The sequence below is a fragment of the Epinephelus fuscoguttatus genome, linkage group LG11 (assembly GCF_011397635.1).
Source record: "Epinephelus fuscoguttatus linkage group LG11, E.fuscoguttatus.final_Chr_v1".
In the NCBI taxonomy this organism is placed as follows: domain Eukaryota; kingdom Metazoa; phylum Chordata; class Actinopteri; order Perciformes; family Serranidae; genus Epinephelus; species Epinephelus fuscoguttatus.
In genome coordinates, this window is record NC_064762.1 from 32,920,483 (window position 1) to 32,946,247 (window position 25,765).

General features: G+C 40.8%; 2 protein-coding genes across 2 annotated transcripts in view; one reads left to right on the plus strand and one right to left on the minus strand.

Annotated features, from left to right (window-relative positions):
* Positions 1-16,669: 16,669 nt before the first annotated feature.
* Positions 16,670-19,500, plus strand: sf3b6 (splicing factor 3b, subunit 6). Its single transcript, XM_049590835.1, has 4 exons — positions 16,670-16,810; positions 17,496-17,614; positions 18,676-18,814; positions 18,950-19,500. Exons 1-4 carry the CDS (start codon positions 16,781-16,783, stop codon positions 19,037-19,039), a joined length of 378 nt encoding a protein of 125 aa, XP_049446792.1. The 5' UTR covers positions 16,670-16,780; the 3' UTR covers positions 19,040-19,500.
* Positions 19,501-21,771: 2,271 nt separating this feature from the next.
* vsnl1a (visinin-like 1a) overlaps positions 21,772-25,765 on the minus strand; it is a 47,468-nt gene continuing 43,474 nt past the window's right edge. Inside the window, exons 3-4 of the mRNA XM_049590333.1 lie at positions 25,201-25,416; positions 21,772-23,707 (exon numbers count right to left, since the gene is read on the minus strand). Coding sequence (XP_049446290.1) covers positions 23,510-23,707; positions 25,201-25,416 — 414 coding nt within the window. The 3' untranslated portion in view covers positions 21,772-23,509. The remainder of the gene's footprint in view (positions 23,708-25,200; positions 25,417-25,765) is intronic.

The window sequence follows — 25,765 nt, forward strand, 5'->3', positions numbered from 1 at the left end:
TTCAGACGGAGCGTGTGTGTGTGTGTGTGTGAGTGTGTGTGTGCATGGGAATGAGGCCACATCTGACATTCAATTATATAACGCAACAGGTTTCAGACTGAGACTGCTGCAGTGAAGCTGAACACATCCAGTATGTCAACTCTACACCAATTCTCTTTACTTTAACTTTACAGCTGCTCCTCTGAACCCACTGAGCTCATCTTACCCCTTCTCCTCACCTTCTCCCACTCTTCAGACTGACAGAACATGAAGATGAAATTGTGAAATAAATATCAGCTTAATCTGTTGTCAGTGCCTTGCACAATACTGTGATTTAATGTGTTCACAAACTTACTGTAATTTTATAGTTACATTTTTCTTAATTTTGACCAGCGAAACATAAAATGCTGCTTACATAATAATACATACCTAATAATGATGGAATAATACAGTGTTACACTGACAGGAGTCATTCTGCTGCCTCGTGAGTACTTGTAAGTATGTTTTGCTGCTAATACTTATTCAGTATTTTGAATGCAAGAACTGTAGTGGATTATCTTTACTGTGAAGTATTGCTACATATACTTAAGTAAAACATTAAAATACTTTCCCATCACTGACAGCCTCTAAGATGGTTCACTATATTGCCACAGATACAAATATCTCAGCAACTATTGGACGGATTAATATGACAGACATTTGTGTTCCCCAGAGGATGAACCTGAATGATTTTGGTGATCCCGTGACTTTCTCTCTATCAACATCATGAGGTTGAAACTCCCACTTGTACAACACAGGACTCCTGAAGCCAATGAGTGGAGTGATGCTGTGTTAGCATCCTCACATAGCATCACTGCCACATCACTTCAAGGGATTGTTTGTGTGTCCTGCGTCTAAAGTGACATAGATAGACAAATATAGTGTGTGTGTGTGCATGGGTGGGTGTGTGTCATACACTCCCACAGCTCTTGCCTGTGTACGCTGAAACCCAATCATCGTGTGAGGAGAGGCACACACACACACACACACACACACACACACACACACAGGCGACTGTCTTTTCACACCTGCTAATCTTTTTTGCAATACAAAGATTTAATGTAGGAATCATAATGCAGCTACACACACATTCACCTTCCCACCAACTACCCGCTCTTTCTTCTGCCAGCTGATAACTTAGGCTTGTCAGCACCCTCTCATTCGCTCAACTCTAAACACATATAGTCCTTTTAAAGTGAACTGAACTCAGTCTTCAGTTCCAGTGGACCAAAAAGTGGACCAACTAAAATGAGACTCAGTTCTTTGTATGTCCACATTCTCAGTTCACAGGATTCACTTCTCTCTCTGGTCAACCTCAGCTCTGATGGGGCCTCAGTCCTCTGTATCACTATAGTTCCTCTCATATGTTTTCCACTCATCTTTACCAACAGTAGACCAGAGGACGGTTCATCAGGTAGTCCAGTTATAAGTAATGTCTTCATGGCGGTTACAGCAATGTCATCATTTTATCCTGGTTGTAGAGATGTCCTGTCTCCCAAAGTAAATAACATCTGAGAAAACTTCTAAACTGTGCTTAAGTACAATAATGGAGGAAGTGGACTCAGTTAGTTTCTATGTCTTTGGCATGTATGTATGGACGGAAATTCAGGTGTGTGTGTGTGTTTCTGAGAGTGTGTGTTGATGGTATAGTGTCAGGGGTCATAGAGGACAAGCAGGGCCGTCAGATAAAAGGAATCACTGAGTGTCGAGAGAGGAATGTGTGTGTGTGTGTGTGTGTGTGTGTGTGTGTGTGTGTGTGTGTGTGTGTGTGTGAGGAGGGTATAGTATCTTGGGGAGCATCAGGCTGGAGTACGGAGCCGGGAGTTGGAGATCCTTTGGAAAAAAGAGAACATGACTGCAAGCTCTGTGTGTGTGTTTAGAGAGAGAAAATGGGAGGAAGTTATGTATTATTCTCAGTTAGACGTATTCGCTGCCCATCCGTCGCTACGACGCCTCGGACCTCACATCTTTCAACCCCTCGTTCCCACAGGAGGTCCAACACACACACCCACACACACACACACAAATCTTTTCTTGATTGACTGAGGTGTTATTCTCTCTCTTTTACACGTTTTATCTCCTGTACAGAAACTTTTCTTTTATCAGAGCTCCGAGCAGCTTGAAAGTTTTAAGTCAGACATTACTCTTTAAAACTGACCTGTCTGCTAAACGTGCAGCTGCAAAACTGAACCTCACAACAACTAAAAAACTAAAGTGGAGGAGAGCCTCACAGTTCCTGTGGCTGACCAGCAATCCAGATTTTAAATTCAGATCTTTGTCCTACGATAAGCTTTTCTTCTCAGCATAATTAAACATGATCATTCTCATAAAAAGAGTGCCTTTGGATTTCAAAACATTTTGCATGCTGTGTATAAACACGTTTTTATGGGACTCTTTGTCCTGATCCGTCGATGACTAACATGAAGGAAAGGCTTGTAGCTGTTCTGTTTGACTCTCTGTATCAGTCTGGAGTTGGTGTTGCCCTGCATTGTATTCAGAAATTAAAATCTACTCAGGCCCAAGCTGTCAGCAGGCTGACAACTTTAGCAGCCAATCAGGGACTGCGTTTTAGTTGATGATGTAAAATGCAGGCTGCAGCTTGCAGAACAGCAATGGTGGCTCCTGAAGCAACAAGCGCTGACTCTAACGTTAGTAGAGAAAACACAGCAATATGTGAGGTTATTGCGGAAATAGAGTCAATAACAAGAACAAGAGTATGCCCTCACAGAGTTTCTTGAAGGAAAAGAGATTTTCACTCGACTGGATTTGGCAAAAGCTTGATTTGTCAGCTGGCTCTGTTGGTTAAGAAGATGTTTCTCTGTTGTTTTGTTACACTGATTGTCTGAAGGAGTGTGTCTGTCAAGGTGAGTACTCCCACCCAATGAAAAAGTTTGGGGCATCAGTCCAGACTGAGGCAGAGAGTGAAACAGAATGTTTAGCTCACATCATCGGGATGGTCTTACCAGGCGAGTCAAGATCCCTGTGTTATTACAACATCCCTGCTTGGGGTAAGGTTGGGATGTTTTTCATGATGTCATCATCTCTTGGCTTTCCCTCATCTCCACCACCTGTCTTTCTGCTGAAGTAAAACATGAACCCTAAATATACTTATAAAACAGTTGTCACAATTGATTGAGTTTTAGATTCAGTTGCTGTTATCAGTGTTTTTGATTGCCTGATGGTTATTTGCATAGCTCGCCAGCACAGAGGTGATTGACAGGTGACACATTTTTTTGCAAATCTTTCTCGCCGCATAAAAGTCTTGTGATGCACCAAATCTGGTTAAGAATCCAGTGAGTCGCCACTTAATGCCGCCATGAATGATCATCTCAACTGACATGGAATTTATTGATTCCTTTTGGTAAAAAGGTAAATGTATACTTATGCAGGAGTTGTCGGCTGCTGTTTGTAAACTGTATCATCAAAAGTGAATTTCAACCCAAGATTTTCAATATTTGCGTCTTTTCAATGCTGTGTCAGCAAATTTCGAAGCTTCCTTTCAGATGAGTGCTGCTATCAGTCTGGTAGATGGGTGCTACCTTTTTCATGAGGTCCTGACCTCGCCTGTCCCCAAGATCATCTCAAACCCAGCAAAATAAGAAGAAAATAAGAAATACAAGCAGGGGGCAGGGTCTCTGCAGATAAATACACCACCACACACTGCTGGAGAGTCACAGGTGAAGACTGAGAGATTTTGGATACATGCAGTCCCTAAACTTAAAGGTGAGTCTGTCATAACCAAATAAAAATTCCAGTTTTGGTCATTTAACTGATGTTTCTATCATGACTGACTAACAAGAAGTGTTTCTAATGTTAAAGAGGTCAGAGCACCTTCAAACAGAACAAAATTAACTGGAACATATCAGAACAAGGGCATACTGGAGTGTGTAAAGGTCAGTGTGTGTGTGTGTGTGTGTGTGTGTGTGTGTGTGTGTTTGTGTGCGTGTGTAGGGTGTGAAGACAAATTTTCAGCCTTCATCACGTGCCTTTAATGCACTCCCACAGACTGTATGGATGTCTGTTGTTTGAAGATGTAGCCTCTTGTTGTGGTGAAGGAAACCTGCAGGTGTTAGTGGTAATGATTTTTTATTAACAATTCCCAAATCATCCTTTCACATTACAGAGAGACCTGTGTGTTTGGACAGCACATGCACTCTGGGTCTGATGTGAAATGTTCACTTTGCTGTGGTCCATGTTCCACACATTCTGTGAATGAGGCCCAATGAGTGTCTCCACACAGCAGAAATGTCTAAGGGGTTAACTACACAATATATAAAATATTGGAACCCCGATCTGATGCTGATGCTAGCTGTTGTGGCTCACACCGTTCTGTGACCAGCATGACGTTAGCAGCTGCTTGGCAATCTCAAGCCATATCGTCCTTTATTTGGTTGTTGCAGTAGTTTGCACTGTGTTTGCCGTACAAATTGGGTGCTGAGAAACCAACTGATAAGATGTTCCCCATTTTTGCATCAAGCTACAGTAGCTATGACCTGGAGGTGTGACATCAGCTGAAACAAATGAATTAATTGGTCGAACATATATTTCTGTAGGTGGATATCCGCTGAAATGGGGGCCTGTCGGAATATTTTAATGGGGTGTGCAAGCATTCATAAAACCAACAAAAAATCTGTTTTTAGAATTTTTCAATGCAAATCATATGGACAAAAATCCATACTTGGTGTGAAACTGCTTTCAATCTGTTAACTAACTATTCTGTCATGTGCAAAACCAAAAGTTGGTACTAATTCAGGTCTTTGTTCCACTGCTGCTAATTTGAATAAATCAGATGGTTCTTTTGAGCCATCATTGTGTAAAATAGACTCTTTAACCTTAATGCAGAATGCTTCATAGTCCTTTATTTTATCAGAGAAGAACAAGAACAGAGTTCTCAGCAGTGAAGAAGGATGTGGCGTGCTGTAATCTCCAAACACGTCAACACACACTCAACAGCAAGCGGGAACCCTTGGGAATCTGTAATATGTGTGGAGCATACCTGTCACCAACAACACACCTCCAATCACTGCTTTGACCCTAGAGTCTGTTAACACCAGGACACACACACACACACACACACACACACACACACACACAGGTTCACGTAGGGGTCTTAAATTCACACTCATTTTGGCAAAATTGTTGATGTTTGTTTATTGTGTCGTTGTGTAGTTATGAGAAATAGAAGTGTTGTAGATTTCCTTCAGTTGTTTGTTATCTCATTTGCGCAGTCGTCCTCTAGTTTGAACTTATGAAAGGCAACACCCAGTCTGGAAATTCACACAGAGCAAAGTGCTTTTATAACACAGGAGGGCTGCTGGCTGTGTGTGTGTGTGTGTTCTCTTTTACCCCTGTGAAATTTGCAAAAACTTGGCAAAGGAAAACTTTAATTCTTTATTTTCTCGGCTTTCTGTTAGAGCAAAGTTTTGTAACCTGAGGACGCAGCAACATGCTGATGCTTCTACAGGTGCTTTAGAGCCCTGGTTTATTCCCAGTATTATAAAAACGTATAACACCTAAACCTCCATGTTTTTCATCACCTTCACCACCTGTCACTGAAAAAGATAATGGCCTCTCTCTATGTCAGTATATGTGAGAGTTGGTGTTTGCAGTGGGAGCTCCATTTTTCTCTCTGACGTCCTGTTCAGCCTTCATCTCACCTCAGGAAGGTTCTGACACACACACTCCGTATCACTGCAATCACCGCAAATGTCAGTTTAATGTGACGTGACGGGACCACAGCTGCAGCAGCTATAAGCCAGTGTATTTGACAGAGATGGCAGTTCAGTGTGCTGACATGCCACCAAAATGTGGCTTTTAGTGCCATTTTACAGTGGTTATGATGATGGCTATCGATGAAGTGGAAATAAAAGGTATTAAAAGAGATACTCTATCAGTATTAGTATCATTATTAGTATTAACATTTACTGGTATTGGTACTGGTATCATTATTTTTTAAACAATAACCAGCCCTGATGCTCATATCCCACAGGCCAGAGGGACTAGAAAACGCCACCAACCAAGAAAACAAGGTTACATTAACAAGTTATTAATGATAAAAGATTAACTGAATAAACTAAATCCCTGTATAATGTTTAAAGTGCATTTGGTTGCTGGAGATTGACTAACGCATCATGTTACCTGATGACGATCAGCTGTGTTGTGGCAAATGTTAAACCAAGAACTTACAGACAACTCTGCATTTTTTTGTGATCTTATGGCATGAATGAGGAGGTTACATCTTTGTTTCTGCTGCAGTATCGCTGGCAGTTACATGACGGTGTTTAAACAGCAAATAAAATACAGGAACGTGTTGATTTAACTTTGAGAGAACTGCCGACCTCAGATCAGTCTCCTGGTTCGACTGCCTGCAGACATTCTCCTCTTCAGGAACGTGGCCCGGCTCATTGTAGCCCTCCTGACCCCACACGTTCCACTGATGGGGGGCCGCAGCCTGTGTGTGTGTGTGTTGACGTTTGTGGCACATTCTAAAGAGAGAAAGTGGGTGTGGGAAAGACCTGCTCGCCCATCTCAGACTCTCCCTGACACACACACACACACACACACACACACACACACGGTCAGCTGATCTCCAACTCCCCCAATTCTCCCAGCACTTTATCTTCATATGTGTGTCGTCTGAGAGCAGAGCTGCTGGGAAAGTCCCCTCAGTTTGTTATAATATTTTTAATGTGGCCAGGCCACAGACTCTCAGAAACATCACTCATATTTCACATTTTAAGCTTTAAAATAAATGAATATTTTTCACATCTTCACAGATGGACTCCAGCTGCAGCGGTCAGAGGAACATCACAGTGGTTTTTAAGTTTTAGCCTCTTTACTATGAATCATGTACTGTATATATTTCAGATGACATGCATCCTCTTTGCACAGGTTGTGACCTCCTGGACAGTAATTAGCTTTTATTTATTTAACCACAGTATGAAAGGGAATTTTGCAGAGACCCGTAAATCTATAATACAGTGTATGCATCCCTACTTTTCTTAAAGATCTCTATTTACATCAGAGCGATAGCAGAAGGGTTAAATCTCTTCTCCTGTGTCCTTTTTCAGTCTGCCAAAAACTGTCACTTTTGTTCAGCAGATTATTCTGCTGAATCTCAGCTGGTTAAACTTCTGTTCACCTCCCTCCTGCTCTCTGTGTTCAGCTTTACTGTGTTTTAATGCTGATTAATTCATGATGTTTCATTTACACAATTTTCGGTTTCTGCTGTCAGACAACAGAACAAGTGTAAAATAGGTCATAAATGTTACTTATTAACAGGTGAACACTAATTGCTCTATAGGTGTTTTCAGACCCAAGGAATTTTTTCATAGTTTTAGGGTGCTTTCACACATAACAGGTTTAATTTGAACAAAGTCAGGTCCATCTGCGTGGTTAGGACGGTTTGTTTGGGCTGGTGTGAAAGCTGTTAATTGAACCTTGGTGCGGCCCAAACAACCAAATGGAGACAGCTAGAAAAGGCGGGTCTGTTTCCAAAAAGACTCTGGAGGGGTTCATCTGTGATGTGAGAAATGCACTGATGATGCAGAATGACAAAAGCCAAACCGGTCCAATAAACAAGTTACCTGTCAGTCAGTAGAACTTCATGTTTACTCCTCTTGGTTTGTTTGCAAAAAGTCAATATGAACAGGAACCGAATCAAAACTAAAAAGCAAAAATGTATCCCTTTTTTTCCCTCTGGTGTCGACCAAATGAACCCAACTACAGGTGTGAAAGCACCTGAAGAACTCCTCTTTTTATTCTTTAACAGGAAATGATCCTAGTTCTTCTCTTCAAACACCGTTCTGAGGGTCTTTTTTGGTTCCTGTTTCAGGGTAGGTACCCTCCCGGCACAAGTGGACCATGAGTGACACAAGTGTGTGCTGATCAGTCGAACACAGCCAATGTAACAACTGCCATTTTTAAAAACCCATTAGCCATGTAAACAACAGACAATGATGGAAGACAAAATTGACGAAAGGGGGGGACAAATGGACCAACAGTGAAGTTTACTAAGCATACATCCGACATGGAAAATACAACACGATTTTGATTTGTCAAATTAAAAGTGATGTTGCTATATCATCGCTGGACGGCTTACAATATGTCACTTCAATGCTTTTATTGGCTGTGCAAATGGAAACAGAAGAAACCCCCTGAAGGTATGTAGTCTTGGGGAAGCACAGCAGTGCACAGTTTCTCTCAGGGAGTCACCAAACCTGTTTGGTCCAAAAACACCTTATGCGTCTGTGCTTGTATGTTGATCTTCAGATCAATGGGGTGAGAGCTACAGGAGCCAACACAAAAATGCTATTGCCTCATATCTAGAGTCAGTGTTTGATTTGTCCATTCTGGTCTACTGTAGAGACGACATGGTGGACTCTGTGGAAGAGGACCTGCTTTTTATGTAGATATAAATGGATCATTCCAAAGTATGAAAAACACGGCAATTCCTATTTTCAGGTGATTATAAACTAATGAAAACATAATTATGAATATTATATAACATTTCGGCCAATATGTCCCTGTAAAGCCTACACATTGGACCTCAAAGACATTCATAATGCTGCACTTGGCTGATCACATGAAACATGAAAGAAGATTGAACAAAGACAGCTTTAGAGAGAAGTTCAAGTGGATTAGGTGTGACTGTCGATTGTCAGTTTCTGATTTATCCACTCCAATAAATACAAATGTAGTTCAAATGGTGTTTTTAGATTCAGCCATCTTCACATGGACGTTATCTAAGAGGTTATCAGCTTTAAAAATCTGTCATCTGACAATACTGAACAACTTCTCAAACTGTTCTATGTGCCTCGTGTCCCTGTGAATCATGATGATGACATCAGACTTTAATCACCTGCTTCGGTAGATTAGATGGCGTCAGTTCTTGGAACATAGATGTGTGCAGTGCAGTGCAAGAAGGACACATCTTTAATTTGCCACTTTTTGGAAAAACTAATGTCCTTGACATTAATGAATGAAAGAAAGCAATTCATACAGAGTAGTTAGTTTTTAATTCCATCGCCCCTGATCTCCTCCTCGCCCTATTCACAAAAACAAGAGTGGTTTGATTCTGTTAACCAGAAAATCAGAAGAGCGTTTTAGGAGACATCTTTCAAAGAGAGTGGTTTCCAATCGTGTTTGTTGGTTGGGATTACCCCCCACCAAAAAAATGTAACAGATTTCAACAAAGGTGAGTGGCTTTGAGTTGAGGGGCAGATGATGTGTTTTGCATCTGGAAAAAGGCAATGCTCAATGCCTGCCATCAAATATGCCTTTGAGTGGGCACAAACAGCAGAAAAGACCTGTTTCTTTATTTCCCATCAATTTCGAATCCAGAGCACGAGAAGAGCTTTGATGGTGTTTGACACTCATGAACAGAATGAAGGGGATTTCTTTGTGTGTAAAGCTGTACTTTAAGTGAATTAACATCTTGACCGATGAAAGAAAGGAAGCAAGCTTGAGAGAGTTAGAGGAAGAGAGGAGAGTGGATGAAAAAAAGAAAAGGCTAACTGTGAGTTTCTGCAGTGAAAGAGTGTTATTCTTTGGTGCTGCTGAGAGGCATCCATTGTTGAGTGGAGTTTACCAGTGGGCCTGGACATCTGAGATCACACATCCTGATAGTCGCCCTCAGATCTGATCTCCACAAGATGATGGAGGAGGCTTACTCAAGATAATCTCCCTGATTTAACACATAACTGTGGCCAGAGAACTCAGAGATGAGTGCCATCCCTTTGTTTGTTCATGGATCATGTGCAACATCCTAGAAAAATTTGGATTATCAGTGTGATGACTCTTACCACTGTCCGCATTCAGGCCCAGATTTTCCGAGATGGAGGAAATTAGGTGCATTAAAACAAGTCAGATAAAGGGATGTGTAGTTCTAAAACTCAGGCTGGACAAGTTCTTAGCAAATGAGATGGAGACTAATTGATATATCGAAACTCTAAACCAGCTGCAACACAGTTCAGCTATGCAAGTTCAAACCTTGATTTTGGACCAAAATATAAAAGTTACCAAAGAACAACTAAGTTAGTCCTAATGTTTTTGTTCGGATGACTGAAACATGGTGCAAGATTAAAGTGTGTTCTCAAAAGCAAAGATTCAAATGAAGCTTAGATAAAGTTCAATCAGGAAGACTCTTTATGCTCTTATTTCATCCAAAAATATCTCCGCCTTGTTCCAGCTTCTACACTATTAGCTGACTATGGGCATCACTCTACATTAAAGCTGCAGTAGGTAGAAAGCCTGAAAACGGTTGATTTTTGAGTCTCATCTGAGTTAGGTTTCGTCCGTCTCCGCCCTGAGCCCCTCCTACCAGACGAGCATGCAAGTATTTTATCCTATTTGGTTCTATTTCTCCCTCTCTGGGAGCCTCTCCCGCACCGCGCAGCAGCCCACCCTATCCCTCCCTTGCGGCCCTGCACATATACCCCCAAGTTCTGTCTTCTTTTTTTGGGGTTTAGCTGTGTAGGCAGTTGTAGCCAGTGCTGGAATAGCTATTTTAGCTGGTGCACTGTTCGCCATTGCCACTTGCTCTCCCCTTCTGTCGGCGGCACGGGAACGCGCATATGCAGTAGAACAGCCAATAGGAACGCAGTGGTCTGAGCTGACCTTTGATTGGTTGATGCACATCGGCACGATACTGATTCTTTAGAGGCTGAACACAGAGCCATGGTGAGGTGCAGAAACCTATTGTTTGTCTCAGACCACTTGATTTACATTATGCTTAGAGGATATTATAAAATTTTAACTCAATTATACCGAAACAATGTCGCCTACTGGAGCTTTAATCTGACCCAACTTTGCCACAGTTGCCCTAAACCAATCATATTGTTGCTGTCAAACTTGAAAATAGTTCTCCTCTCTGCTGCTGTCAGTTGACTTTATAGGACGAACAGATGCGACCTTCCTCCACCTGAGTCTGCGGTTGGGGCATCTTGTTGTGGCAGCCATAGGCGTCATTTAGGTATGGCGAGGTATAGCAGCTGCCATACCTTGGAATCGGGAGAAAAAAAAAAAGAGAGAGGTTCTGTTGTCATCTTACTCGAGGCGCACGGGCTGGTTGTTTTCATTGTATTGCACTTAAATATGTAAACAATATGCTCATCAATGAATAAGAGTGTTAGTGAATACAAGTGTTATTGAATCAAATTGTTCGCCACTTCGCTCCTCCGTGAGTTATGAGTTAAGTGAGTTACCATATATTTCCAAATAGTCGCCTGATGGCAAATAGCCCCCGGGCACCTAATAGCCGCGGGGGGTTTGTTTGACCCCATTTTGCGTATTAAACACCGGTCCAATTAAATGCCCGGGCGATTATTTTCTCATTCATTGCCTCATGGCTGTCCCTCCTTGAGGGACTGTTTACGCTTTTACGCACGGGTCGGTGGTGAAGTGGTGCACATGACTCGTGCTACGGACGGACGGACAGACAGCCATGTATCTAAAACAGGTAATACATCTGGCTACATCTTTCCCACATTCCGTGTCCTCTCACCGCAGATGCTGTGATTTGATGGCCCAGTACTCATTGTAGCCCACTCTTATAAGACCCCATAATAATAATAATAATAATAATAATAAGCTACTGTGGACCTATATGCCATGCCTTTTAACAAAATTACCAGAAGAGTTCGCTGAAAAACAGGTAATGTAAGGGCTCATTTATGCTCCCTTTACGTACGAAAATGTATACATCCGTTTCAAACGATGTTACCGTCACTGCCCACATACTTCCATGCGCCCTTTACGTTGGCATGGATGTTAACCAATATATCCACCAGGAGGCAGCCCAGCGTCAAAAGTTTATGACAACAACAAACTCAAAAACAAACATGGCGACTGTGGAGGAGATATTGATAAAGTACCTCTTGCATAAAAGACAAAAACAGAAGCGGTGGTCGGTGAGGCCGTTAAATACATCGCGACTGGAGGAAGGAGAATTCTTTTCTCTAATCACACCGATGAGAGAAATTTAATTGTTATTTCTTCTTCGTGTCTCACTAGAGCTACGTATCAGGTAGTAACAGCAACACTGCCCCCACGGTTCCTGGTGGTACTGCTCCGTTTGGTCCGTATCTGTAAGCTTTGTGGAAACGTACAGAAATACGGACGAAATGAACGCGGAGCATGGACAGAAGGCTCCGTCCGTATCCGGATCCGTATTTAACGTTGAGCATAAATGGGCCTTAAAGCCTGAATTACTCACGTGCGCCATAGCTTACTGTCAGGACTCAGGGACCAGAATTCAGGATGGCGGACTGTTGGGATGGCGATATTTCGGTGTGGTGGCCTGTAACTGTTGGTTAAATGGCCCGTTCGGTTGGTATTCGGATAACTGGGGCTCTACTGGTATAATGCAATAGCGCCACCCAGTGGTGAAACCCGTGTACATGTGTACACGAAAAAAATGACCCACTCTAAATGTTTAGAGATTTTTGTACACAAACTCACCCCTACATTATACAGTATTTTTACACTAAAAAACATATTGGACAGGAACTGTAACCAAATAACGGCCTGGTGCAGGTCGGTGGGAAAAAAAAAGCCTTGAGCAAATAGCCCCTTAAACGCCTGGGTTCAAAATCGATTTTGTGAAATAAACGCCCGGGCTACTATTTGGAAAAATACGGTATCTATGTGTTGTAAAAGCATTTTGCTCTGCTGCTGTAGACAGCCTGTCTAAATGATGTCTTGAAGCCTGTCTGATTGTATGTGGGTTTTTTCTTCATGTCGGCATGTTAAGCTTGTATTTTCGGTCTCTGGAGACACTCCAATAAATTCGCCTATACAGTATTGTACCAAATTGGCCTTTGTTTTACTATGTTTCATACACCAGGCCCCTTGGTTATCTTCTAGAAATGAGCTTGTAATTAATTTATTTTCTTTATTTTCTGTGAAGTTAAACACATGACTAATGATAATTAAACCTCCACTCGCTGTCCGTGGTTTTGAAATATGCGCCGAAATAGGTCCGATGTTTTCACTGCTCTCACCAAGTCGTGCATTACATGCAGACATGAGGCATTATGAATGTGAGAAACAGCTTCATGTCCTTTGAAACAGTTTTCAGTAGCATAATATGTACTTCTGACATGTCAAAGACCAAAGTGAAGTTTTATATAAGTTCATATTTTTGAAACTCCATCATCAGTAGCTCTGTGACGTCATGTCATATTGCCATACCTTAGCTTTTGCTGAAACGACGCCCCTGCGAATGATCAAATGTCATTTTCAGCCAATTTTGACACCCCCAATTTGTACATGGTCCCCTCCTCCCCTTCCCTCCATCTCCCCTCCCCTCTGTTCCCATGGTTTTCCCAGGCCGGCTCTCCCAGGGTGTTTGACCCGACTTCGTGCCCCTCTCTGCCCTCTTACTGCCCCTCTTGGTGCTTCCTGCCCCCTGCTGCAGCGACACAGGCTCTTATTGTAGCAGAGCCCACGCCTGTCACTACCCATCACACACAGATACACGCACACAAAAATTTGCACAACACCAATACAAACTAGGGTACGTGCACAATACCTCAGTGAATGCACACACACACACACACACACACACACACACACACACACACACAGACATATTAAAAATGCAAATACATACAGAGGCAGAAAAATGTGATGCTTCACACACAGCCTGTCCCTCAAAGCAACCACCCTCTTCATTATGCGCAACTTTAAGGCTTAACGAAACTTTAAAGGGTGAGTTATATAAAAATTCACCCCTGCACTGTTGTCATGAAGGGAGATATTAGCCATTAACATCAATTAATTGGTGAAATGGTGAATTTTTTATACCTCACCCGTGTACATATTTGTTAAGGCCCAAAGGTATAAATATTTAAGGGCGGGGGCACTTCAGTGTCAGGCTGTCTGTGAGGCTTTGCTACAGTTTAGGAGTCAGATCCACCCCTCTGAGCTCCACAGCTCCACCCTCTTGTCCAAATATAGTCACTTCAAAAAACCAAGATGTTGACAACTGCAATGCCAAACTCAAGGCTTTAAAACGGCAGTCCAAAAACCAGTGGGTGATGTCACCATAGCTACGTCTATTATTTTATACACTCTATGGTTCAAACATACCTGCTTGTACGTGGAGGTGCTTTAATGTTTTAACGAAAATAAATGTGTTTGGGGATGCACTGAACATACAATTGGATAAATGGGACATGGAATATACAGCTGAGATTGTGTAAGAGTTAATTAACAGACATTTCTTTGTTTTTTTTATTCTTCATTTACCCTGGAGGCATGTGTAGTTAAAGTTAATACTAGGTAGGCTAGGTAGGCTATGCAAATGATAATTTTGGTGATTAAATGTTCCTTTAAAAGGAAAACAGTTGAAATGTTCTTATGTAGCGTCTCACCAGGAGTCAAGACAGAAGTTTCATCTGTGCGTCCAACAAGATGTGTTTAGCGTAGCTTAGTTCAAATTCTAAGCTAGTAGCAGATGGAAACTGCTAGCTTAGCTCCACCAAAAGTTGAAAACACCTTCTGACTGCTCCAAAGCTGCCTCCATCTTGTTTCTTATTTATGTAGAAATAAAAATGAGATATTACTACTTTATATATAGATATACTTACTTTAGGTGCTGGAGCTAGGCTACTTCTCGAACAACAACCACTTAGCACATTAACTAGTTTTCATGGTGTAGTGGCTAGCTTGCTAATTAGTTAAGAGGATATAACATGTCAAACTAACAAAATGTGTTTCTCTGCTGCTCTGCATTGCCTCTGGTACTATGAGGTATTCATTTTAATCATTTTAAACAGTTTATACTTGTTTTTAAACAGTTCAATGTAGTTTTTACCTGTTGGAGGGGTGCAGAGGCACTCGATAAGAAAAATAAATGGACCATTTGTGTAAAAATAACATTGAGCAAAGCAGTGCAGTGCCCACGCAGGCAAGCGCTGCTTCTGGGGTCAGTGTAGCAGCCTCAGTTGATTATAATGGACATGCTCTGCTGCAGCAGATGTGCGGTACCACAGCCATGTCTTATGTACTTTGGCCGAAAATGTGAAAGAATCAGAAAAACTAATACAAGTGTGATCTTCAAAGTGCATCTGAGTGTCAAGTACTTGTCGAGTATAGGTCCTTACCAAGTATTAGATTCTTGACAGTCTGCCTGTTGAAGGTGTCCTATTGGTGCAGACCATGAAAACATTACAATTCCAATATTGGAAATTTTCCAGCCATCAGATCAGCTGGGGGATGACATGCTCCTATGTTGAAACATTTTTCTTTCAGATTCTAAAACTCTTAAGAAGAAGGGAAAAAAAAAAATCAGCCATCAGGTAAATTTGGTAAAGAAAACTGGAAATACCAGCTGCAAAAGAAGCCCATAAAGTTAATGTAAAAGCATTTTACTGTTTATTGCATAATATGAATTCTGAAGTTATCCTAATTGAAGAAGAAAGTCAAGATTTGACACATCAAAAAAAGTTAAATAAGGCCAAAAAGATTAAGCGAGCAATTTATGTCAGTTTAATTTAATCAATATTTTACTGAGGGAGACTTAAACGTGGATTAGTATGGCACAGGAATAAAAACGTAGTAAGATACTTCCATGTCATATTTTCACGTTATTACAACATACAGCTTTATCATGTTATAACAATACATTTTCTGTGTTTAAATGATATACTGTTTATCTGAAAATACTATAAATGTGAAATATTTCATGTTCTAACCTTGTAACTTTTGCTGAAAATTGAAGTGTTTCATGGTATAACGTGACAACATAGTGTCATAATGTGAAACTAATGTTCGACAGATCGGGCTCATTCTTCTTTCTGTACAGCCCTGTGCGATTTCTAAAATGGTTCTAGCACACTGTCATCCCAAATGCCATCACTAAATATCGCAGAAAGCAGTCAGGTGTAACAAATGCGGATCATTTTGAAGCTTGGCGACTAACTTCTCTTCTTGCACAGCTCGTTTAGAGTGACTGACCTGTACAATAGGTCTTTATCACAGCAGACATTTTGACTTGTCATAATACGAAAAGCACAGGTATTACGAATAACATCAGCAACAGCTCTGTTCTATTCTAGTGTCCCAGACCAAGCCATGACAGTGCCAGTGGCAGGTGGAAGACATTTTCCTTTGAGGGATTTCTACCAGAGAGGGATATCTTGGTTAAGGTTAGGATTAAAGTCAATAGATTTCTGTCAGAAGGGGCTTTCTCTGTCCGTCAAAGTGAGCCAGCATGCACCTGAAATCATAGTAGCTAATTATAGGTAAATGCAGTCATTATTGATTTTATTATTTACACCTGTGCTTCTCCTACTGTGAAATGTCAAACTAGCTTCTTTGAAAAAGGCCTAATCACATGTACTTACTTGTTTTGTGGGGAGACTGGTTTCAAGAGCAGTCATGTTGAAAATGGCATGAAAGATTGTGTGTATTTCTCATTGCTAAAAGTGAGACAATGCCATTTTTGGGGGTATTGCTGTTTGAAAAAAGATGATGAAGCAACTGTGTTAAAATAAGTTGTCTGTAAACACGGCAGCTATGACAATGAGTTAGCGTCAGTGTTTGCCTCACTGGTGGATAACTGAAGTGTTGTAATAACATGTATCCTGCAGGGGGCAGCAGTGCACCATATTGGCACCATTTGCGCCCAGTCGCTGAGTCGGAAACCGGAAGTACGTCACCAACTAGCGACCGCTGCCATTTTGACGGAAAGAGTGAAGAGCTGGGAAACTGCGTTGTTTAGTTGTTCGACCTTGTTTATACATAACATTATTTCACCATGGCTATGCAAGCAGCGAAACGCGCTAACGTAAGTTTGAGCCACTCAGCTGTTATATTCTGTGAGGATTATAACGTCAACTGATGATATTAGCTTGGCTACGCTAAGAGCTAGCGTCACCCAGCGTTAGCATATGGTTAGCGTGCTAACGAGTTGAAAACAATCACGCTACCTGTGTAACAAATACCCATTTGGCTTTTAACATATCCGACGTTACTTAGTCAGGTGATTGAAAGTTTGTTTTGAAAATGTGACGACATGTAACGTACACAGTGAACATGTTAACGCCTGGGTCTCGAAGTTGAGATGTGCTAATGCTAACGTTAGCTGAGTTTTGTTATTGATACTTCACAACAGTATTTAATTCTCTTCTAGCTAATCTAGGGCTGAGTGTGGGAAATTAAAGTCATTATTAACTTTTTTAATATGGACACGACTTTAATAACTGGTCCATTCACATAGAAACCAGTCAACTAAACTTTAGTTATTGAAAAGTTGTTTTGATTGCAGTCACTGTTTCCATTAGATTAAATTAATCTGTAAGTTTGTCTATGTGTGGCACACGACTTGTGTTTTCTCATGGAATCGCCTTAGTAGTAGCTGTGACATTTTGTCATTTTGTTTTGCTATTATGTATATATTGCATCATCATTTACTTTTCTGTGGCTTAACATAAGATCTAATGATATGTTAAACTCATGTGTTTTTCTCGCAGATACGATTACCTCCTGAGGTGAACAGAATCCTGTACGTCAGAAACCTTCCCTACAAGATCACAGCGGAGGAAATGTACGATATCTTTGGGAAATATGGGCCAATACGTCAAATCAGAACGTAAGTGTTTGTACACTGTAGCTTTTTACAGGGTTTACATAGATCAAAAAGGCCAAATGATGTACTTGACAAGAACTGGATTTGACTATTTTTATTGTAGATGCTGTATAAGATCAAGGACAAGCAAATCATTTTTGTGTGGTCAGCTTGTACTCAATTATGTCACTTATACCAACATTTTGTGAAGGTGCATGTTATCAGATCCTTACTGACATTAGCGAGTCAGACTGGTGTGTCAGCACTGAAAACGGCAGGCAGAGTCGAATTCAGTCTTTATTATGACAGCAGGAGAACATAGCCTGAAAGAAGATGGACATAATTTATTTATTTTTTAATAATTGTTTTTATTAGGTAATCGGCCACAGTTTTATATATATCTTCATTACTGGATATTCACAGAACTACTTTTCCATCATTTAAACCACCTTGAACTAATCAGAAAAACAGTGGGAGTAACAACCTTATTTTCACAACCAAAAAAACCCCGAATACATCACCACCAACGAGATAATCACAGATATATTACTTGGATATGCTACAGTCTGCTGCATGTTATTAATCAAGTGTAACCAAGTCCAGTTCAGAGGGGTCCACTGTGTCCAAGACGGGTTGCCATAGTTTGGTAAATCCCTCCATGTTGTCCTGAAGGCTGTAAGTCAGTTTTTCCAGAGGGATAGTTCTCCATACCTCCTTAAACCAGTCGTCCGGTGCCAGGACATCCTTAGAGATCCAAAATTTGAGAACAGTCCTCCTTGCTATGTGCGAGAGTCTACCTATTGGCTTAGTGTAATGGCTTTTCCTCGCATCGTCCACTTTGGCTGCTAGAATACAGTGGACAGAATTTCTTGACTGTGTCTGCAACAATTGATGCAGCACAAATTTGTAGATCAGCAAAAATGAAATGTCAGTATTGCCCATTGATACTTTTACAATAATATCCCTCATTAGATAAATTCCAAACTGCTTCTGTTTCATTAAAATGGACCTTTCCACCTTTTCCCTAAACACCTGTTGGACTCATGTGGGGTCTTGTAGTCACGTCCTTCTTTGTCCTTTCTCAGAGGGAACACACCTGAAACAAGAGGAACAGCCTATGTGGTTTATGAAGACATCTTTGATGCCAAGAATGCCTGTGACCATCTGTCAGGCTTCAACGTCTGCAACCGTTACCTGGTGGTCCTCTACTACAATGCAAACAGAGTATGTATGAGTGTTACAGTGTCTGTAGGCATCATAGGAATTAGAAGAAAATTATTTGAATCTTTTGATATGAACATATGTCTTTATGCAATTATTCCTAATTTGATTATTCTGTTTTATCCATTCTCTCTGCAGGCTTTCCAGAAGATGGACACAAAGAAAAAAGAAGAACAGCTGAAGCTTCTAAAAGAAAAATACGGCATCAACACAGACCCTCCAAAGTAGCGTTTTGGAAACCCCATCCATCTCCATGCCTTTCACCTCCATGTCTTTTCTCTCTGTACGAATCTCACATATTCCTTAGTCTATGTTGGTGTAATGTACACATACAGTTGCGGAAATTTTTTTAATGATGATGATTTCATTTTCAAATACATGTGAAACTGGCAGTATGTCAGTTAATATTAGGGTAGGGGGCTGATGTATGCCAGCTGTCAAATGGGACAAACTCTTAAGCATTGAAAACAAGTTTTACCAGGATTTAGAAAGTGGCTGGTCATTGTATTCCTCTGTCAGCTCTGGAAATTTCCCAGAGCAGATTATTTTTCAGTCTTTTTTTGTCTTTTCATACTGCTACAATCTTTTAATTTAAAGCTAACTATGGTCATGCAATGCGTGATATGAAATTCAGTTGACCAGTACCGACTGTATATGGTTTCTGTAAAATAAATGTTTCTTTTCTAAAACCTCCTGTCTCCTCCCTTTTTACATACTGAAGATGGAACGCAGTGGAAGTGCTGTCCTCTGTGTGAACCCATTCAGATCAATAGACAGTATACATTTTCCACATTTGCACAGGGGTTATGGAGTCACCCGTTCTTAGTTTGCCTGAAGCTCCAAACAGCTTGTGATGATGCAGTCCCTGGGGTTTGCCTGGTTGTGTTTGAGGACACCAGCCTGTGAGTGAACCCGATGTGATCAGTGGTATTGTGCCAAACAGTCACAGGTAAACACTGCAGCCTCGCTCAGTCATCTCCAATAAAAAGCTTTCTTCTTTTAAAGACCTACAGTATTCCTACTTGTTAGTGTAACTGCCAGTGTAAATCCACCTGAAAAACTAGCATCAAATTATGTTTCCAAAGAAAATGTGAAAAATGTAAGAACATTGTGTCTTCAGTCCTATTATTTAAACATTACCTTTCAACAGTGACATCTGGTGGTTGTATGGGGACATTATTTCAGAAATATGTCTAGTATTAGCCAATATGTTGTTTACATGTGGCAACACTTTCAGACTACAGATGAGGTATAAATGTACACACAGTGGTGTACATCACAGCGGGCACTTAAACAGCTAGCAGGGAAATATGGAGTCGCTCCATTAAAGGAGAGAATATAATTAAAGCAAAAGAGCATATCATTTTGAATAGGAGGAAAATACAGATCTACAAAGTACTGCAAATACATACATAACGTGTTGCAGATCTTTAGTAAATTATTTGTCACGTAACCAGTGGGCTGCCAGCTTCAGTAGGCTGACTGCTCAAGAAACACCTCCCACTGACCTGACTCAGTTGTAATACATTAACATTACACTGTATGTTGCCATAAAGGTTATATATAAAGTAGCTAGCAAGTGAGAGGACGTGAGCAGAAAAGTAAAGTTAAAAGTGATAGATAACAGCTGAATAAATTAGCTTAAGGTGGTGGATAACACGTTGAAATAGGAAAGTGTAATGCATAAAGTAAACTTGACAAACTCAACCTAAACAGATAAAGGTGCTGTCTGTGACTCTGGAGAAAGATAGTTGATTGTTGAGTCTTGTTCCCAGGTCGTCAAATATTGGCGTTTGAGGTTGGTGGTTTAGTCCGACTACTAATATCTCATCCCCAAAATGACTATTTGTACATCAGTTACTCACGCTGTTGAATTTGTGAGGAAAACTTTGTTTTTCTTGCATGTCTCCACAGTGAACGAAGAATCCAAAAACTGAGACATTTTTTTGATGAATTTAAGTCGTAGGGTGCCACATTTAACAACAGTAAAACCCTATCTAAACATCTGTTCACAAACTCTCACACAACTCATGCAGTATAACCCAAGTCTCATTTATCCAGCTGTATGCTCAGCACTTCCCAAACATAATTCTTTGCTATAACCTGAGGAAACGCTTTAACATAAACTGCTGCAGGCATGGTGGAGTAGCACGCCTGTGCTGTTTATGCTGAAGTGTTTTTAATAATGTTTTGGTGAAAAGACAAGTTTGAGAAGGACTGACTGGATATGAGACTTATACTGCATGCGCGAGAGTAAACTGATGTTTTGATATTATTTTGCTGTTGTTAAATATGGTACCCCAGTGACATTAGGTCATTGAGAATTTTTTCGGCATGCGAGTCTGCATATAAATTCACTGTCACCGATAAGTGATGACTCAGAGGGATTACTTCTGTATGAGTCTCTACATGTTTTTCTTTGCATTGTTACATGCTAATTTATCTTACTGTCTGGGGGTTAGGGTTTTATTTTTCAGCTGTTTGTAATGTACAATTGTATTGTGAGTTTGCCAGTGGTTTTAACAGGTGGTGTATTTGGGCTTATCTGGTAAAGGTATGGGGGTACATCAGACCAAAAAGGCTGGGAACCACTGGTCAAGGTGCACATTTATATGTGACGCTGCTTGAGAAGATGGTTTGTAGAGTTAACAGACCAGACGAGAGCCCATAGAGTTCCTTTTATTAGATTAAATCACAACACAGGGAGTAGTGCAGCCATGTCGTCAGGGACACAATACATGCTACAAAAGAATCCTTGTACACTTTTGCCTTTGCTTACATTTGGTATCTTGATAGCAATAATAGTAACAACAGAGTTGGAATTAGAAACATTATCTGGCCAAAGATGTTCATGTAAAGAAGTTCAGATTACAAAGTGACCGGGGGACACGCCACGCTGCTGAGAGATGACGATGGACTGGTATACTAAGATCTTTATTGCAATATGGCATCTCCTTTAGCCTCCTCTAGCTCTTCAAACACCAGGGGTATAAATGCAGGTTGGAAAGTGTCTGCGGTGCTTTCAGACAGGGCCAGATACACTTGTTGAAGCGGGCTTACAGGCTATTTCCAAATCGTTTGGGAGGCACCACACTCGGCTGAACTTCTCCACATTTAGAAAGCATCAGTACGTGTACAATGTGTGAGAGAAGGGAGTAAAAAAGTACAAAAAGATTGACTGATTGGTAAGAGAGAAATACTTCAAAGGGTTAGGGAGGGTGAATTGTCCAACCTACTAAACGCATGGCTTTACAGGATCGGCTGTCCTCTACTAGTTACAGTGTGAAATGAAAAACCATTCACTGCTCCTCTCACTACATTAGCACTCATTTACTTCCACTGAAAAAGACAAACAAGAAAGTTAAAATACTGCACGGGCCTTATTTTACCTCTTCCTCACCGCTCTAAAAAAGCTCCTCTGAATTGATCGTATTGATATGCAACCTGCAGGCTAGTTGGAAAAGAGTAGATGTGATGGTGACACTTCGGTTATAACTCAGTTTGATAACAATGCTCTCCAACTATAGATGAATATTTCTTTTTTTCCCCACCTAATTGAACTGCAGCTGAGGGAAGTTTCACTCATTCGCTGGGGAATCCTGATGTTTGATTTCACTTGCCTCTGCTCCATTTGCTTGACAAATCTCGCAATTTAGCTCGTTTTTCTCTTCTCAAATCTCAGATACTGATTCAAAATGATGGATTCCTCCACATTCAACATCATATTTGTTATGAGATAGTGTGTTTAAATGCACAGGGGCAGGGATTTAGTTCTTAGCAACATATACTACAGCTAATCTACGAGGAAACATGCTCCCACAGTTAAAGCAGTCAAAATAAAACGCCTCGACAGATCACAAAAATTACATCCCATACGACAAAACTTGTAGAAGGACCCACTGCGATGTGATTTTTTTTTTTTGCTCCCTATTCAGTAAAAATCTTGTCTCACGGTTTCTCCCGAGTGTCTACGCTGCTTTGATAAGGCTTTCTCTCTTCGATTACAGGATGCAAAATGAGGAGATTTTTAAGGCAGAACCTAAAGGCATGCAAATTAACTACATTTACATTTTCCTATTTTTTTTTTTTACAGTACAAGCATGTTTCGGAAGGAGAAGTTGGACAAACGCTAATCCATCTCTTCTAGAGCTAATAGTCGAGACGATGGACAGAGTGTCTTATTGGAGGCAGATACATTATCAGGAATTTGGTTCAGTCGACGTTACTCAGTATTATGAAACACGGACAGCTAGCATCGGTAAACTCGGAACAATAAATAGAGTAGCGGCAAATTCAACGTAGCACATCACTGATGCGCAAGCTCCAGTAGAATGAAAGTGTATGGAAAATACTTTGCACACTTCACATTTTGGCAGTTGATCTTTAAATAATTTAAATATATATTCATATTTATATATCTATATATATATTATTTGTGCGTGTGTGTGTGTATGTGTGTGTGTATGTACTGTGTGTGTGCATCTGCACACTGTTGTATGTTGAGTGTAGATCTTTTTATAGCAAATAACATTCTCATGCACACGAGTGTTTCAAACACAAGAAGCAGATCCATTGAAAGGTAGTCCAAGCATATATATATAATTTTTTTCAGTGGAAATAGCTGCAAACTGAATGGAACATGAAATTCTTTCTGTGCAGTCCGTGGCGGCTGGTGGAGCGCTCCGCTCACCCTCTGGTTTATTTCTGGAGGTCACACTGCAGCAGTAGTACGATGGACGGGTCGCTCTTGGCCGCTTCTTTGAACTCCTCCAGTGTGATCTGGTCGTCGTTGTTCTTATCCATCTTGGAGAAGATCTTGTCCACCCTCTGCTCGGGCGTCAGGCCGTCCTCGTTCATTTTCATCATGATCACTGTGCCCACCATCTTGTAGATCGCCTGCAGGGGGAGGAAGAGAGCAGCAGATTGTTTTTGATCAGAAATGGAGAGCATCTCAAATAATGCATCCGTGTTTCCTTCACGTGTCTCTTCCTGAGAGATGGAAAGAAAAGATGCGAGGGAAAGGGAATCAAGGTTGTGTGTTGACATGAGGTGTCTGAAGTGCGGTCCATTTATAATGACGGCAGCACAGATGGAGCACAGCTGGAGCACCTGTCGGCCGGCTTTAACTGCTCTATAGCGTCTTTGGATGCCTTGGTGTTTGTATTTGCACGGATAATGTGATGTGCTGTCCAAGTAACAAGACGGACGCACAGTAACCACAGCCTGTGCTATGAGCTTTTTTTTTTATGGATGTCCGCCCACATGACCAAACAGAATGTGGAAGATTAGTTTCTGCAGGCATCCACACATGCATGAAAAACTTGATTCTATATTTATACTATGTCCAGATCAGTCAAGCAGTTTGTCTGGACTTCACTGCTCAGATGTTGATTAAACGTCCTATAATTCATAGAAGTACTAGATTTGAGAGAAATAACACATCTCAAATAAAAATATAAAAACACAGATTTCAATGTGGTGTGAGTAAACAGAAACAACACCAATAGACAATTGAATGTGTTTGCTGCTCTGCCTCGCTGTAATATCATCCACGAGACGGAGGCAAAGTGTCCTGAATTCTAAATGAGTCTGCTCTAAACATGCACTTCTGCCTCTTGTTGCTTGTTTCATATCATGTTGGTGTTTATGAATAATTCGTGTCTTGTCAGGCCCTGCAGGCTCAGCCCTCTGCTGTATAACCTTTAACTAAGAACAAAAAAAACAAAACAAAGAAAGAGTGCTACATCCCTGTGACTCAGCAGGTTAGAAAGCACACAAGGCATGTGGCGATGTATCACTCGCTTGCTTGCCAACTGCTTATTTCCCAGCATGTCAAACTATTCCTTTAAAAACCCACAATACATGTCAGACACATAGCACTGCCGGTAAATGCACTGATGCTGCTTAATAGTGGCAGTTCAAGATATATATAAGAATATTTAGATTACTAATTCTTTTAACTTCAGTAAAAACTGATTTAAAAAGATCCCAACTAGGGCTGCCACTAACGATTATTTTCATTGTCGATTATTTCTTCGATTAGTCGACTAATCATTTTATCGAAAAATGTGTTAAAATATTGTAAAATGTCGGTCTGTCTCGACCAAACCCCAAAATTACGTCATCTAATGTCTTGTTTCATACTCACGCCGAAGGGTTTTAGGTCACCGTCATGGGAGAGTGTGTAAAGCTGCCAATATCTGAACTTAAGAAGCTGCAGTAAGAGTATTTTGGGGTACTTTTATGGTACTTTTCTATGAAAAATGACTCAAACCGATTAGTCGACTACTAAAATAGTCACCGATTATTTTAATAGTTGATTACTCATCGATTAGTCAACTAATCGTGGCAGCCCTAATCCCAACGTTATTTTTTTTTAGCTGTCATACCTCGATAATCTCCAGCATTTCCACCCGTGTGATCTTGCCGTCTCCGTCCAGGTCGTACATGTTGAATGCCCAGTTGAGCTTCTGCTCGAAGCTGCCTCGTGATGTGATGGACAGCGCACAGATGAACTCTCTGAAGTCAATGGTGCCGTCGCTGTTCTTGTCGAAGGTCCTGAAGGCGTGCTGGGCGAACTTGGATGCGTCACCGTATGGGAAGAACTGGGATGGAAAAGGAAAGAGTAAAAGGATATGAACATTAGTTTTCAAAAGTTGGCTTGTTTTAATGTTCCCTCCAAAAAGATACATTGCGTTTATTGCCAGTAGTTTTGGGTCTCCTTGTGTTGCTTCACTAACCTAAAATGAGGTCAAATGAGAAACTTACACTCCGAGTCATAAGCTTGACCTCTCTGTGCTGCAAACACCACCCAAAGAACATAAATTCAAATAAATACTCAAATAAAACAAAACCTTTCAACGCCTTTCTTTTCAAACCTGGAACATGCCATTTTCATTCAATCTAGGCTCCTACTGCTGGCAAAGTATCGATAATCGTACCGCTTCAAAAGTG